Source organism: Panthera pardus, unplaced genomic scaffold (genome assembly GCF_024362965.1).
Source record: "Panthera pardus isolate Hobbes unplaced genomic scaffold, ASM2436296v1 HiC_scaffold_10, whole genome shotgun sequence".
Lineage (NCBI taxonomy): Eukaryota > Metazoa > Chordata > Mammalia > Carnivora > Felidae > Panthera > Panthera pardus.
The window spans coordinates 74,986,867-75,004,755 of NW_026526655.1; the positions used below are offsets into that span (position 1 = coordinate 74,986,867).

At 38.6% G+C, this 17,889-nt stretch overlaps 1 protein-coding gene across 4 annotated transcripts in view; it reads right to left on the minus strand.

Annotated features, from left to right (window-relative positions):
- The window catches only part of GPD2 (glycerol-3-phosphate dehydrogenase 2), a 141,650-nt gene that overhangs the window by 76,150 nt on the left and 47,611 nt on the right, over nt 1–17,889 (minus strand). For all 4 annotated transcript variants that reach the window (XR_008424470.1, XM_053908657.1, XM_053908656.1 and 1 more), the window contains exon 3: nt 7,965–8,136. Coding sequence is in view for 3 of the 4 variants with exons in the window: in XM_053908657.1 (XP_053764632.1) it covers nt 7,965–8,136 (172 nt within the window). In the remaining variant the exon portion in view is untranslated. The remainder of the gene's footprint in view (nt 1–7,964; nt 8,137–17,889) is intronic.

Consider the following 17,889-nt stretch of genomic DNA (forward strand, 5'->3'; position numbering starts at 1 on the left):
GGAGATAAACCAGAACACTTACGAGTGGTACTGTTATTTTCTTTTTTGTTTTAACATTGATTGCTTTTAATACATATTCACAGGGATTTCATGACAGTGGTGAAGTATTAATATTTGGGATGAAATTACTCTGAGAATCTTAGGTGGACTAACAAGATTAGCCACAGTGGAAGAATAAAGGCAACTGAAATCTGCCTTTCTGTCATCTTCAGCCTATCCCTGAGCAAGTTCAAATTACAGGGGACGCGGGGCAGGGGACTTGAACTAAAGAAGGCTCTTTACAGCTTTGTCTTTTCCGACCTGAGTGAGAATGTCTAGCTACCAACCACTTCTAGCTAAACCAATTTGTGGCTCAAGACAGTTGGATGAACAGAGGAGTAATTACCTTCTAAGGGGAAGAATGGTGCGACATTTAACTTTCACAACATGATATAGAACAGAAGTATATTTTAATACCTTTTACTGATTATCTTATTATGCATGAAAACATGCTCAGTATAATAAATGCGGAGAAGTAAAGAGAACAAAATAAAACTCTCCTGTAATCGCACGGCTTAGAGATAACCACAGTTGACATTTGTGAACATTTAAACGTTCACATTTTCTATGCATGTCTATAATCACATATGTACATTTTTACAAAAATAGGACATATTCCATTTTTTTCATTCAATGTTATTTATTGTAAACATCTCTTCATGTCAATATGTATTTTTCTATCGTTTCATTTTTAATGTATGAATAGTATTACATTAAATATTTACGATGATTTATATCCAATTCCCTATTTTTGAACATTTGGGTTATTTTATACCTACATTATCACAGATAGTACTGCGACATATTTTCATTTAAACTCTGCATTTTTAATTATTTCATTAGAATAAATTTTCAGATATGGCATTATTTAGATATTTTTAAATAGAAAGGAGAGATTAATCCCTGTGAAATGCATAGGAGAAGCACCAACACAACACACCAGTCAAAAAATTTAGACATCTGTACATTAGTACCAGAGCATATGTATTAAAGCCACATGCCCCATGAAGGATAAAAGGATGTCATTTAAGGAAAGGAAAGTTTCTCTTTCTTTAGAAAAGCTTTGGGCATTTACCTCTGGACTTCAGAAAGCCAATGCCACTAATAAGACAAAGGACTATCCCAAAGGCTGAACATTTCATATGAAGGATCAATTTCCAAAAAAATAAATAAATAACACTCCCCTCTACAGCTACAAAGTAATCCTGACTTCTTAATCCTTATAGTCTGAATACTATGCTTTTGGCCTAGTTTTTTTTCCAACAACGAACGTTAACATTTTACAGAATTATAGAATATTGGATTGATTATTTAATACCTATTGCTATTTTTACATCAGGAAACATAAACTATTAATGGGGATAACATGTGTGTTCCTTAAGTACACACAGATTGTAGAGTCACAAAAATGCATTGTGACAAAAAAGTCACAAAAATGAGACAGAGAGAGACAGAGCATGAGTGGGGGAGGGTTAGAGAGATAGGGAGACACAGAATCGGAAGCAGGCTCCAGGCTCTGAGCTGTCAGCACAGAGCCCGACACGGGGCTCGAACTCACAGACGGTGAGATCGTGACCTGGGCCGAAGTCGGAAGCTCAACCGACTGAGCCACCCAGGCGCCCCATAACATTAATCAGAATAATACAGTTATGAAGGAATATGGGAGTTGCCTGGTTGCTTCTTCTTTTTACTTTTTTATTATAAAAACCGCCAATGTTCAAAGAGAGGAGGTATAGGGGTGCCTGGGTGGCTCAGTCGGTTGAGCGTCCGACTTCAGCTCAGGTCATGATCTCACGGTCCGTGGGTTCGAGCCCCGCGTCGGGCTCTGGGCTGACAGCTCAGAGCCTGGAGCCTGCTTCGGGTTCTGTGTCTCCCTCTCTCTCTCTGCCCCTCCCCGACTCATGTTCTGTCTGTCTCTCTCTCTCTCTCTAAAATAAATAAACATTAAAAAAAAGTTAAAAAAAAAAAAAGAGAGAGAGGAGATATAGCCAAACAATTTAGAGGGATGAAAAGAGAAACTAATATACCAATGGCTTCCTAGTTACACAATCCAGATATAACCAGTGTTAACTATAAAAATGTCCCATCCATACTACCAGAAACTTTCTATGCTTATGAAAGTATACAAGCTATGTATCTTTTTGCTTTAAACACAAATACAATTAACAAACTCATTCTTCACAACTTGTTTTCCAATTTATGATACATATTAGCCATCTTCTCTGTAAATACTTATAAACTTCTTGGATAACTGAATGTACCCAATTTATTAAACCAGACCTCAGGTTTTTGCTGTTATAAACTGCTGTAAGTAAAATTTTAATCAATATGGCATTATGAGTTCAGCTTTGAACTCCTCCTCTTCTCTAAATACAGCAAAAATAATTTCTCTCTATGTATTTTTAAAGAATGTGGTTGACTCAAAAATAAACACACACACTATGGATCAGAAATATAACAGAAACTCAGAGCAGAGTAGTTAGGCCAAAAGCCCCTGCCTTGCTGGGCTCTGGGTCTAGAAACAGGAAAAGGCCACCCAGATTTCAGTTCCTGAAGGGCAAGAGGAATACAGGTTTCCCTTGCAGGGAGAGGTTAAGGAAGCCAGACGAACCAGCTGAATGCTGAGAACTGAAGAAGGGCTTTATCCATTATGAAGATCGGTGGAGAGGCTTCCGGTGACCACTGCCCCGGGGCTGTGGACTACCTGCAGGGAGTTATCTGGGAGGCAGGATGTCAGAGGCAGAGAGCATCACCCAAGCCAAAGCACCCCCAGCTGGCTCAGCAGTTGGTCTGCAGGGCGTCCAGCATCAGCACAGAGCAGGAGCCTCAACAGGGCCCTGGGAAAAGTCTCTCTGATGGGACTCGAGGGTAGAAACAACTTTATGTATACAGTTTAAGGTGCAGAAACACACAGCGATACCAGAATGATTTAATATGAAGGAAAGGAAGGTAGGAAAAGAAGCAAAGTTAAAAAATGTAAGTAAAAAATACAAAATAAATGCACATGGTATCCCAGTAAATGGAACTGAATCAAATTCCACTTTTTTCTCTATGCTTAAATAGATAGACTCTTTCAATGGACTAAATTCACCTGGTTAAAGATAGATTCTAACAGGAATTAAAATTAAAAACTTAATAAAAAATAAAGGTAGATTCTACCTATTAAGCATTAAAAAAAAAAAAAAAAAAAAATCCAGGGGTGCCTGGCTGGCTCATTCAGAAAAGCATGTGACTCCTGATCTTGGGGTTCTGAGTTAGAGTCCCATTTTGGGTGTAGAGATTATGTAAATAAACCTTAAAAAAAAAAAAAAAAAAAAAAAAAACTAAAAGAATCCAGATACATGCTGTTTATTATAGGCATACTAGAGCAAAAGGATATGGAAAGGTTCAACACAATATGAAACAAACTCTGTCTCATAGGTTATATTTTCCCAAACTCACATGTGTTCTTTAGATTTTTGCCATAGATAAATTTTAATTTTTATGAAATCAGATTTAGCAAGATTTTCCAAAAGGAAAATGGCCTTTTTGGTGTCCTGCTTAAAAATACCTTTCTTACGCCATTTTTTAAAATATTTACATATATTTTCTTCTAATAGTTTTATGGCATTTTATTGTTAAATCCTTGGCCCACATAGAATATGACAAATAGAATATATATATACATATATGTATATGTGTGCATATATATGTATGCGTGTATATACATAAATACATATATATATTTAAATATGTATAAAAATCAGGGGAAGTGGATACTCTCACACCACTTATTAAATAACCAATAATGACAGATTTGAAATTCTGCCCTTATCATATTCTAAATTTTATGTATTTAGATCTATTTCTAGGCTCTTGGTTCCACTTATTTCTCTAGCCCTTTGGCAAACTATTTTAATTAAAGTAGCTTTATAATACGCTTTAATATCTGATAGATCTCTATCTAATCCTTTATCATTATTCTTTTTTCAGAATTAATCTGGTGAATCTCATAGGCTTATTTTTCCAGACAAACTTTAGCCCAGTTTTTCAGGTCCCGCCCCCAACTCCTGTCAAAGAAAATTGGTACATTAATTAAAATTACACTAAATTACCAACAAATTTTAGTAGGAATGTGCAATCTGGTCCAACCAGTAGTGTTCAGGAAACGGCAAACTTCCATAGGTCACAAATCTACTGTCCTAAAATAGGACTTCCTCTTCCCTTGTGGCAGTAGAAGGGGGTAGAAGCAGAAAGGGGTGAGGGTGGCCGACGTGTAATTCCCAGAATGCACTGTCTTCCCAGGCCCTGCCTCTTCTGTACTTTCTCTACAACGCACACACTTCCTCCCTTTCGCAAACCTTTACTTGTACGGAAAAGTGTTACTGGTGTCTTTCATTAATGTCTGAGAACCTTGAGGCTCTCTATAAGGTTGAGACACTTGTCAAAGCTCATGAAGCTAGCAAGTGATGAAGCCAAGAACTTGATCCCACTTCATTGTAATTGCATAACCTGTGTCCTTAATCACAGGGCTATCCTGCACTAGACGTGCAAGAACCGTAGTGAGAATTCAGGAACTACCAGCCAGATACCATTTGTAAACTAAAAGTAAATACACAGTTCTGAAAAAGAGAACTACAATTAATGTTTCCCTCCAGCAAGAGGCAGCCTCCTCTGGAATTTTAATTAAAAGCCATAAAGGCTAGGGGCGCCTGGGTGGCTCAGTCGGTTAAGCGGCCGACTTTGGCTCAGGTCATGATCTCGCAGTCCGTGAGTTTGAGCCCCACGTCGGGCTCTGTGCTGACAGTTCAGAGCCTGGAGCCTGTTTCAGATTCTGTGTCTCCCCCTCTCTCTGACCCTCCCCCGTTCATGCTCTGTCTCTGTCTCCAAAATAAATAAACGTTAAAAAAAAAAAAAAAGCCATAAAGGCTAACTTTATAAATTCGATTTTAAACCAGAAATGTACTAGGTGATCCCTGATACATGTAGGTAAAGTCACATAAGAGAACAAAAAGAACTGGGGGAAAAAAAAAACCTTGAAAAACCCGAAGGAGTGTTTCTATTTATCAGATTCTTCTGGTTCCAGCTCTCTCTGGGGGCAGAGGGCCTTCACCTGCCCAGACACTAGACTCGGTGTTAAACAGAGAAGCGATTTCTATTGCTCCTAGAGACCGACAGCAGAACGTGACAAGAACTGTGCATATTATGTTTATAAAATCATATTCCCAAATGCAACAACTGAAAATCGATTCCCCAGAAAATGCAGAGGGTAAGAATGCAAATAAATGTTCATTAGGAAGACTTCCTGACTTCTTCTCTGCCTTCTATAGTCTTTTATCCATTACCAAAATTGCATTTGGGCACAGTATTTTATCAAAAAGCTTGTGCAAACATTTCTATACAAGCCCTTTAACATCCAATGGTTCCCCAAAACTTTGATGTCCTGAAAAATCTAATTATTACTGGTAACTTTAAAAGATCACAGTAATTTATTTTTGTCAAATGTGACTAAAGATTAATGGATACAATCAGGAATAATTTGGTAAAAACATATCAAATGCAGAGAAAGCAAAATTTGTTGTTAAGTGAAGCATCAAATATAATAAAAGAGCAAATTCCATGAATGAACAGCAACAATGCACAATTCATTAACCAAATGCCCATGATTATTTCACACTTCAGAGGGCTACTGATATGATCAGGAATTGTAGTAAAAGGATAAATACAGATTAACTTCAGGATGTCTATACAGTTTAATTATAAATCCTACCCCCCAACGGCTACCAGCATAATAAAAGAAATACAAACTAAGGTTTCTCCACCTTAGTGGAGGAATATTCCACAGATACAAAATTTCATATACATATAATAAGATATTCAATTGTTTTTAAAGACAGTAATTCTTAGCTGCTACTAACTACAAAAATTTAAAATCTGGTCAACATTCAGGCTCTAGGGATCCTTCTCTTCTCAAAATCTTCCTCCTCACAATCATCATCATCATCACCATTACCCACGTCATCTGCTAATGCACCAGTTAATGTCCAGATCACTACCGAATATCCTTCCCTGCCCAAAGAGAAAATGTTAACTGTTCAGCAAATACTAACAAATCATATGCTCCTGGAGGACAAAACCACGGCGTATGAATCTTTTTATTCTCAGAGCTTGGTCAGTATTTGACTCAAACGGTTTTACTTTAAATAGAAAAATAAAGTAAAACAACAACAAACAAAAAACTTGAAACCTAAAGAATAATTAACTAGACTATCTTTGGGATGAATTCTTCAGCCATTAAGTAGAATGAATACCATACACGTAAGAGTAAATTCCACCAGGTATGAAAGGTAACTAAGTCTAAGATGGCTATGGCAGTAACTTAAGCTGAGAAGAATTATTCCATGTAATAAATTATTACCATCAAGTACGAAACTGCAATAAATATTGAGCCTTACACAGTAACTAAAATAATCCAGACTAAAAATTCCTTGCAGCAGTGCCCAGCCCAATTGGATACATCTAAGGATACCACAAAGAACTTTCTCCAGGAGAACTGGTTCTAAAAGTCTTTTGCCTCCATGTTAATAAGGGCAGCTATAGGGGTGCCTGGATGGCTCGGTGGGTAGAGCATGCAACTCTTAATCTCAGGTCATGAATTCAATCCCCACGTTGGATGTGGAGCCTGCTTAAAATAATGATGATGATGATGATGATGATGATGACGATGGCAGCTATAAATACTACCTATAATTTATTGAGCTTCTATTTTGTGTGACAAGCACTATTTTAAGTCATCTTCATGAATACACATTTAATGCTCCCAACAATCATTCAAAGAAGGTATTTTTTCCTTATTTGGAAGACAAGGAACCCTCCAGAAATGAAGGAATTTGCCCAAGTAAATGCATGTGTGTAGTCACATCTATAAATACATCTGATAAAGCTGCTGAGCCAGGATATGTGCCCAGATTTCTGTGACCCAAAACTCCACACTAATAATACCCACAGGCAAAAATCAAATTATTTTATTAAATATATCATATGGAACAGCATTGGTGTTCCATACTAAAATTTCACTCTTTATATGTCATGTTTCCATTTTTTTTTTTTTTTTTAAGTTTCTTTATTTAGTTTGAGAGAGAGAGAGCCTGTGCATGCACACTAGCAGGGGAGGGGCAGAGAGAGAGGGAGAATCCCAAGCGGGCTCCATGCTATCAGTGCAGGGCCTGACATGGGGCTCGATCTCACCAACTGTGAGATCATGACTTGAGCCGAAATCAAGAGTCAGATGCTTAACCAATGAATGAGCCACCCAGGCACCCCATGCTTCCATTTTAAAGAACATTTCATCATGTCTTTCCTAATGCTGACCAATAAGATACCTAAGAGAACTACAGGTTAGCAACAGTCTTTTCCATCATAAAGTCACATAAACTCGAGTTTCGCAAACTGAAGTCCATATTTCACTGGAAGAAACACTTTCAAGAGATACAAGAATAAGAAGAATTATTTTAATAGATTAACTCATTTTAATAAATCTTTTCTACCCTTCACTGACATACATGTGATTTCGGATGATATACGAATATTTTTATTTCATTAAAATGTATTTACTTTACGTGATTAGAAAGAAATAGCCAGAACATCAAATTAATGAATTCAAAGGAACTTAAAGTCTTCTTTTTAAAGAAATTCATTTACGTGTAAAGCACAAGCTATGTTTAATTTTCAAATTGTGCAAGTGCCTATATTCAAAAAATACGAAGGTGCCTCACAAAGGATGGAAAATCAGGAAGTACAGCAGAAATGGGACTTTATTAGCTTGCAGCGCGTGCCGCAGGCTTGCCTGGGGGGGGGGGGGTGGGGGCGGCGGGGGGGGCGGGGGGTGGAGAGTGGAGGCAGACGAAACCTTTACCTGTAATATACCCATCCGCGCTGGGACTCACCTCTGGTGACAGCATCCAGGGCACAGCCACATCCCGTTGCTCCACCTCCGATGACGAGGATATCAAATTCCGCCGTGTTTTGCAAACTCAGTAGCTGAGCTTCTCGGGAGGGAGGCTCCCTGTTAACAGGTTCTGAAACGCACTCCGCTGCTTGCACATAGGCCAGGTTCACCTGGTGTAAAAGTCCACAGCCCACTGTCAGTTGTTCATGTGCAAAGCCAATGTAATACACCCCACGGTATACTAAAAGAAGAGATTTGTAATGGAGACAAGCAATACCAAAGCAAGACCATAGTCCACAGTCCACGTGGAGTTACAGGACCAACTGCCCTATAGAAAAGTCCTTAAAATCCAGGCGGTATTTTTTTTTTTTCAACTTTCATTCATTTTTGAGAGACAGAGAGAGACAGAGTGCAAGCGGAGGAGGGGCAGAGAGAGGGGGAATTACAGAATCCAAAGCAGGCTCCAGGCTCTGAGCTGTCAGCACAGAGCCAGATGTGGAGCTCGAACCCACGAACCGTGAGATCATGACCTGAGCAGAAGTCGGATGCTTAACCGACTGAGCCACCCAGGCGCCCCAAGGTGGTATTTTTTTTAAATAAGTCCCCACTACTTAGGCATGGAACACCTGATTCCAGACTCAATATCATAACTGCTTGTTTTGGTTTTATAACGAGCCAAGTTCAACTATTCCCCACACTGTACAATAATTCCCAAATACCTAGTCTAAGATAATTTATAGAAGAACATAAGGAAATGCTTTATCCCGTAGCAATAATTCATTCAGATAACATTTAAAAGTGTTGAAAGGAGGAGGAAAAAAGCACTTTATGCCCTTCTGCAATTTCTTAAAAGTATATGTTCTTTATTCCTTGATTCCTCTGACAAAAATAAATTCTAGAGCTTGGACGTCTATGAGTTTAGGTCACTATAATTAAAAACGAATCTGTTTAATAGAAGTTGTTGTCATGTTTAAATAATCAGCTATGGCTGGGGTGCCTGGCTGACTCAGTCGGTTAAGCATCCGACTTCGGCACAGGTCATGATCTTGCAGTCCATGAGTTCAATCCCGCATCGGTCCCTGTGCTGACAGCTCAGAGCCTGGAGCCTGCTTCAGATTCTGTGTCTCCCTCTCTCTCTGCTCCTCCCCGACTTATGCTCTGTCTCTGTCTCTCAAAAATGAGTAAGTGTTAAAATTTTTTTAAATAATCAGCTATGGCCAATGGAAATAATATTTTTTAAGGATTTTAGTCAGAGGTTTCCCCTTAAAATGTTTTAACATAAAATTATAGATTCTATATTTAATATACACTATTTCAATTTTTGGAAGCTTTAACAATAAAATAATTAGTGTCAGCTCTAACCTCCCCGTGAAAGATAATGACCTTCCCTTTTTCTAGTTTTTCTTTCATTAGAATGAACGTTGTTATCCTTAATAAAAAGTGATGGTCTTAAAAAAAAAAGTAGCTACCAGAAGTTACAGTGAAAAGCCTAGAAAAATAGATAAGTAAATGTGAATACAAGGTTTGATCACTATAATGAATAGTGCTGACCAGTGCTGCTGTAACAGTTATTTATCCACAGGTATGTGACTTGTATTTTTCTTTCCTCTAAATCACAGCATCAGTGTGATGCTGGCAATGTCTTCCCGATTCTGCTGAAGGGACCACATACGAAGCTCGGAACCACAACGCCCGAGCTTGTTCAAGAGAAGGTGATCCTAATTCCACCCAAGATATTGTTCTGATAGACCATTTTTTTTATTCATTTAAATAAAATAAACCAAGCTGTTTCTTAAACTTAAATTTAGTTATTGTCGGGCTGATTGGATTTCTACAAAAATAAATCTAGAAGCCACAGGGTACATTGAAGGAAACCTGGGTCAGAGGGTCCTAGCTCAGGTCTTACCACTCTTGTGTACCAGTATGTGACTTTCGACACATTATCTCTCTGGGCCTTGGTTTCTTCATTTGTAGAATGGGATAAAACTCCTGTGATGTCTCTAGCTCTGTATCTCTGAGTTGTCCTCAGTCTGAATGGATTAATGATATGAGCGTAGTTGGTAAACTACAAAGTACCACCATAAGGTTGTTGTTATTACTGTCATTAAATGATTTAATCCTTTAATGGCATATAAAAGGGAGCTTTCAAAACATATTTTGCTAAGTATCATGAAAACAAAAGATTAGAACCAGGTGTGATAATTTTCAGGCTATAATTCAGATGCAAGTCACAAAACTCTTACTCTCCTTTATATAACTCCTCCTATTATCTACTAACAGGCATTTCCCCATGTCACATTTACGTACATTTAAGGTAACTAAAATGTAACTGCTATGGTTCTGTGGGGAACACGATATCTGTCTGTCATGGGCTTTGCCTTCTATCATCAAAGAAGGAGGAGGAAAGACAAGAACAAGAGAAGAGCAAGAAAAAGGAAGAAAGAGAAGAAGCATATATATATATATATATATATGCACGATATACATATATAAAAGTATGTAGAAAGAACAAATGCCAAAGTAAAGCAAAGAAGCACCAGGCCATAACCATCCTGATGAGGGAGGGAGGGTCTTTCATTTGAGGATTCAACTGGGCCATGGCAGATGGGTAGGACGTGGACATAAGACTGACAAGTAACTAAACTGCCAGAGCACTTTCACACATCAAAAACATCAACAACAACAACAAAAAAAATTCCTGACATTTTCTGCTTGGTAAGTTTTATAGAAATACTCGAGAAATAAATTTAAGGACTATATCATGATATAAGTCATTAGAACTTGGTAATACTAGGAGCCCCCTGTTTACTCTGCCAACAAGTCATAACTAGGAATATTGAACTCAACTGAATTTCCTCAGCAAGCAGGCCAGGTCTGATGGGCACTCCACCTGTTTTGTGGCCTTTGCGCTCCTCGAACTGCACTGTTGCTCCATTTTGTCCCTTGTCTCATCCTTCCCCCCAGTAGGCTCTATCCCGCCTCACCTTAAAAGTTAAAAAAAAAAAAAAAAAAAAAAAAAGTTTCTTACATATGCTTTTACCACCCTAAAAATTCTGGAAAGACCTGTATACCCTTGCTTTTTCTACCGCCTCACCTCCTACTCTCTCAGCCAACTGCTCAATTCATTCTAATCTGCATTTTCACACACATACCACCACCACCAAAGACTGACTCATGTCCACTTTGCTGTGAAATCCAGTGAGCACATTTTATCCCTCGTGTTAGCTGTCACCTCGGCACACAATTTTCTGTTCACTGGGAGACAACGAACTGAACTGAGCTCTCTCTCCAGCCTCTCTCAACCACTTTCTCCTAGTTTCCTCTGGAGGTCCCTGTACTCCCTAACATTACATACTGACGTTCCCCTTAGGCCTTTCTCTAGAGAATCTCTAGAGAATTTCTTCTGCCTCCATACAGTCATATGACTTCCAATTATACTCCCCTATCCCAGAACCCAGATATCAAACTACCTATTTGGTACCTCCATTTGGATGCCTCACATATATCTCAAGTTTGAACTGATGATTTTATCTCCCCAAACCCTCTTTCCTGTCAGTGTTCATCAGAAGGAACCATTTTGCATCTAGTTGTTTGCGCCACTCTCTTCAGTCCCGTTTTTGATCAATCACTGAGCACTGTCACTTTCGCCTCCTAAAAAAATTCTCAGTCCCAGTCACTTCATCTTCACTTCCACTTTTCTTCTCCTTTTTTTTTTTAAGTTTTTTTAATGTTTTTATTTATTTTTGACACAGAGACAGAGCATGAGCAGGGGAGGGTCAGAGAGAGAGGGAGACACAGAATCTGAACCAGGCTCCAGGCTCTGAGCTGTCAGCACAGAGCCCGATGCAGGGCTCGAACTCACAGACCATGAGATCATGACCTGAGCCGAAGTCGGACGCTCAACCGACTGAGCCACCCAGGTACCCCTCTTTTTCCTTTTGTTAATGTTTATTTATTTGTGTGTGTGTGAGAGGGAGAGAGAGAAAGAGAGAGCAAGCAGGGAGCATCAGAGAGAGAGGGAGACAGAGGGTTTGACAGCAGACAGCTGATGTGGGGCTCGAATTCACGAATCGTGAGATCATGACCTGAGTCAGAGTAGGACAATTAACTGACTGAGCCACCCAGGTGCCCCGTCACTACCACTTTTCAAGTCAAGGTATCTTCCGTTTCCTCTATACTAATATGATATCCTCCCACAGGTCTTCACATATTCACCAAGGCTTCCAAGTCAGTCTCCATACTGCAGCTGGTGTAGTCATTTTAAAGCCCAAATAGTGTCGTTTCCATGACATTAAAAGCCTTCAAGAGCTTCCAATTTCATTTAGGTTATATGTAAGCAGCTTATAGTTTCTAAGATTCTTCACAGTCTTTTAAAGTAGGTTGAACTTAACCAAAAAAAGGAAAAAAGTGGACAATACCAAGTGCAGGTGAATGTACAACATGACTGGAACTCTCTTATATTGCTGGAGGAAATAGAAAATGAGACAGCCATTTTGGGAAACTTGAGTTTCTCGTAAAAGTAAACACACACTTACCATACAACCCAGCAATCCTCTCCTAGGTAATTACTCAAGAGAAATCAAAGTCTGTGTTCGCACAAAAACCTGCAGCGAATGCGTACGGTGCCTTTATTCACAACTGGTGAATGGCTAAACTAATTGCGACGTGTCTATGCAATGAGTGATAACTGCCAGTCAAAAGAACAAACTACTGATAGACCTAACAACATTAATCTCAAATGCATTCTGCTAGTTAGGAGTCGGCAGATCATGGTTTTCCACCCAAACGTGTCTGCCATCTGTTTTAATAAACAAAGTTTTACTGGAACCCAGCCACACCCAATCACTCGTGTATAGTCCATGACTACAGTAGCAAAGTAGAGAAGTTGAAACAGAGACGGTATGGCCTGCAGACCTGAAACATTGACTACCTGGGCCTTTACAGGAGAGTCTTCCCATCCCTGTGTAACTGAAAGAAGTTAGACTCAGAAGTCTACAGCTGACATGATTCCATTTACATGACCTTCTGTAAAAGCAAAAGGATAGGGTCAGAAAATAGTTCAGTGACTGTCAGGGTGTGGGGCTGGTGGAGTGATACACCGACTACAAAGTGCATGACAGAAGTTTTGAGGCTGGAAATGTCGTGGTTATATGATTCTATGTGCTTGCCAAAACTATTAGAAGTGTATATTATAAAGGGTGAATTATACTGCATAATGTAAGTTATGCCCCAAACAATATCTCAATAAATTTGACTTTCAAAAAAAGTAAGTAGACATGTACATAGCCAACAGACACATGAGAAGATGCTCAACATCACTAACCATCAGGGAAATGTAAATCAAAACCACAATGAGATATCACGATACCTGTCAGAATGCCTAGTATCAAAAAAAGACAAGAAATAACAACTGTTGGCAAGGATGTGGGGAAAGGGAACCCTCATACACTGCTGGTGGGAACGTAAATTAGTGCAGCCACTATGGAAAACAGTAAAGAGATTCCTCAAAAAATTAAAAATAGGAATATCACATGATACAGCAATTTCCACTTCTGGGTATCTGAAGAAAATGAAAACATTAATTGAATGGATAAAGAAGATGTATTGCATGTGTGTGCATATATATGTAATATCATATTACATATATGTTATATATTTCATTACACATACATATGTAATATGTGTAATATTACATTACATATATTTCATATATGTAATATATACATAATATTCCATTACATACATTATACATTTGATTACATATATATATATATATATATATATATATATATATATATATAACTCAGCCATAGAAAAGATAAAATCTTGCCATTTATGATAAAACAGATGGACCTTGAGAATATCATAGTAAGAGAAATAAGTCAAAGACAAGTACTATATAGGACATCACTTACATGTGGAATCTAAAAAACAAAACAAATGAACAAACAAAACAGAAAAAAGACTCCTAGATACAGAGAAAAAACTGATGGTTGCCAGAGGGGAGGGGTGTAGGAGATATGGGCAAAAAGAGGTGAAGGGGATTAAGAAGTACAATCTTCCAGTTATCAAATAAATAAGACACAGGGATGTAACGTACAGCATAGGGAATATAGTCAATAATTTGTAACAACTTTGTATGGTGATGGATGATAACTAGACTTACTGTGGTGATTATTTTGTAATGTATATGAATACTGAATCACTATGTTGTACACCTGAAACTGATATCATACTGTATGTCAATTATTCTTCAATTAAAGAAAAAGTGAGTATGTATATAGTATTTGTGTCAGGCACTATTATAAGCGTTTTGCCTTTTTCTACTCATTTAATCCTCTATTAACCCTATGAGTTAAGTACTCTTGTGATGGCCATTTTACAGAAGTAACTAGACAAAGAAAAGTTAAGTCATCGGCCCAGGATTAACACAGCTCGTATACAGAAGGGCTGGGAACCAGCCCCCGCAGTGTGCCCACAGACCAAGTTTTATATTGCAACACCACATTGACAGCATATAATGTGAGAAAAAAAAAATAAACAGACTTATTAGTTGTAATAGGATGAGATACCACCAGTTGCCAAATGCAGGAAGTTTTTGGTTTTATGGTATGATTTTTTCGTGGATGTGTTCCTGAAGAGTTCTTCCAAAAACATTTTTTTTTAAAGATACAGCACTATTGAGGGGAATTTATTTAATTTCTGACACTACATTTAAAGCAACATTTTATTTTTGTTGATTTTTTTTTTTCCCATAAAAGCTGGGAAGTGTTGCAACTGAGAAGTGAAGCACCAAGTTTATTTCAGAGGCAGTAAACACAGCCTAAGGCCCTACTTGTCATAATTATGACAAGAGAAAGACTCATATGGCTTCACATGGTGTTGAGTCTCAAAAACACATCTGCACTCCACCTTCTCTAGAATATCTTGACTGAGGGGAAATAAAGAAGAGAAAAACAGCCAGAATAAAACAGCAGTGGTAAGTCACAACACCCTTTAAGAACAGAGGTACAGTAAAACCTTGGACTGCAAAGACCTTGTTCTGAGAGTGTTCCACAAGATAAGCAAACATTTCTAATACATTTTTAACTTGATAAGCAAACATTTCTAATACATTTTAACTTGCGATACGAGTAGCACATGCCTCCGAATGTCACATGATCACAACCGAGCCAATGGTTCTTTCTCTCTCTCCCTCTCTCTCTCTCTCTCTCCCCCCGCCTCTGTGGGATTGTAGGTGATTGTCTCCCATGCTCAGAGTCTGGGTCTCAGGCTGTGCAATGTTTGGCAGAAATCAGTGATTTTTCAGAACGCTGGAAGGTGCCCACAACTGTCACTAGCATATTTTTTGTCACTTCAAAGCACCTAGGGACAGTCCTTTGCTTTTCCATACACGAGTAGCTTAGGAATGCTTTGCTTCATTCTAGGTCAGGCTGCCTGCAGATATAGACCCTTTCCTTGGCTACCTTATTGCCAGTTACATTAAATACAGTGTATGACAAGAGTTTATTAATACCGTTAGTGACATGAAAGTCATCCTACACAATAACCCTCCTCTCTCGTCCCCCTCACGCCAGCCAGGAAGGTTTTCAAAGGTAAGTATAGGGTACTGTGTTCATTTTTCTTTATATTTTGTATTTTATTATTTTGTATTATATTCCAGTACTGTAATCATTTTTATATGAATATTTTTGGGTTGTGCAACGAATCATCTGAGTTTCCATTATTTCTTATGGGGAAATTCACTTTGATATACAAGCGCTTTGGATTACAAGTGTGTTTACAGAACAAAAACCAAGGTTTTACTGTATTTGTGCTCCACATCTTCCCAGACCAGCTCTTTCGAAGGCAATTTGTTTGAGCAGGAATCTGGAGGATAAGCTCCACTAAAAGACTGACTCAGAGATTCTGGGAGAAATCTCGGAATGGCAACATGCCCTAAGTTATCTGAGAGACCAAAACTCTCACAGGACACCTCAGCCACACCACTTACTCATGCAGTCAATATGTAATAGAGGTCTTCAGAGATTCTATAGAATGGAGGCCAAACAAAAAGGTAAAGAGGCAATCATAATATTGCTGAACAGGCAGAGTTAAGTAGAGAAGAGGCTACAAGAGCCACAGGAGGCATGCTTAATCCAGACCCGAGAAGGTTTTCTGGAAATCATAGCTACATCAAGTCAAGAATGGCTAATGGGCATTAGTTAGATTAAAATGCCAGGAAACGAAGTGAGAACGGCATGTGCTAAAACCAGAAGTCATGCTAATGCATTTCTTTGCTCAGCACACTGCTTTCTTAAAAACATGTATTACACATCCAATATTAAAAAGTTCCTGTATTTTATACACAAATGAGGATTTCTGAGATAAAGCTGCCAAAACTGCACAGCAGCTGCTGCCCTCGGGCAGGGATTGTGTGTTCTTATTAGTCCAGGGCTCCCACTCACTGATTTCATGCTTTTATCTCACCAGTCTGGCCCCCATACACATAGAAGTTTGCCGACCCTGGTCTAAAGACAGGATAGGCCAATAATTTGATTCAAGATCAAATGCCTAATTCAGCCACTGAATCCAGAAGAAAGGAGAGTCCAAGATACAAAACAAACTTCCTTTTGCCCAGTAGAATTCTAACCACAGCTCCCAAACAAAAAATTCTTATCCTAGTGGAACTGGGAAAATATTTAATATTACTCTGATATTGTTATTTCTGATATTTAATCATGATCATCTATGGGGAAGTGGACTTTTTTAAAATTTATAAGCAAATTTTCATCTACACTGTAAAAAGATGAAATTCCTCCAGAATTTTGATAGCAAACACATAGTTTTTGTCAAGAGATTGGCACCTGTGAACAGAGAACTGAAAGTTAAGTTCATCATCTTTGAGAGTTTATATCCCACAGAACAGAACAGGATTCAAAACGCGATCAGTTTTACTATGTCTGTGCACCATTAGACTTGCAAATTTAAAAAAAAAAAAAAAAAATCCTAGACATTTGCAACTTCAGGTGAGACCGAAAACAAGATCTAATAATTAGTTCCTATTTCTGAAAGAAGTGCATATTCAAAGACCACACGCAATTAACAACCAGGTTGTCCTGTAATCACGTGCAGTAATAATTGGAGTATAAAGTAGGGTTTCATGCAAATCACTTTATACGGCAACTATCTCTCTCCCGTATCGTGTGATTCAATCACATCTTGGTAACAGAACTGTTAGAGTTAAGGGAAACTGCCTGGCCTTTTGTTGTCACTGAAAAAGACCAACAATATTTGTATTTTCCTGGAAAGGAAACACAACCTGCATCTCCTTACGGGGAATCTTAACATGTTTTAATGGCCTTCACCTCCTGAATCACTTCGGGACTGCGAACAGTTATGTCTTTTCTTGTACTTACATGACAGTGAGCAGCATTTCTCCCTGTGAGCATACTCAGTGAGGGACTCATGATTACTCTGTGGGAACAGTTGCTAATGGGTAGACTGTCCTCTCCACTGGGGACCAGAGAAGAAAAAACAAGTCCTTCCTTCTGGGGATGGCTGAGATGGGAGTGGCAGTGCACCTACAAGGTGTTACCCCGCCTTTAAGTGGTTGCCATTCATTTGAGATATCACAGAGAAGCTCTCTGAACAGCTCATGATATAGCCAAACTATTAAATTGCAAAACTTTTTCTTAAGTTTATTTTTATTTATTTTGAGAGAGAGAGAGAGAGAGAGCAAGTGGGGAAGGGGCAGAGAGAGAGTGAGCCCGAATCCCTAGTAGGCTCAGCACTATCAGCACACAGCCCAACAGCGGGCTCAAACTCAGGAACCGTGAGATCACGACCTGAGCCAAAATCAAATCAGACGCTTAACTGACTGAGCCACCCAGGCACCTCAAGCTGTATAACTTTTTTACAGCTGAAAAAGCGGCAAAACCCTT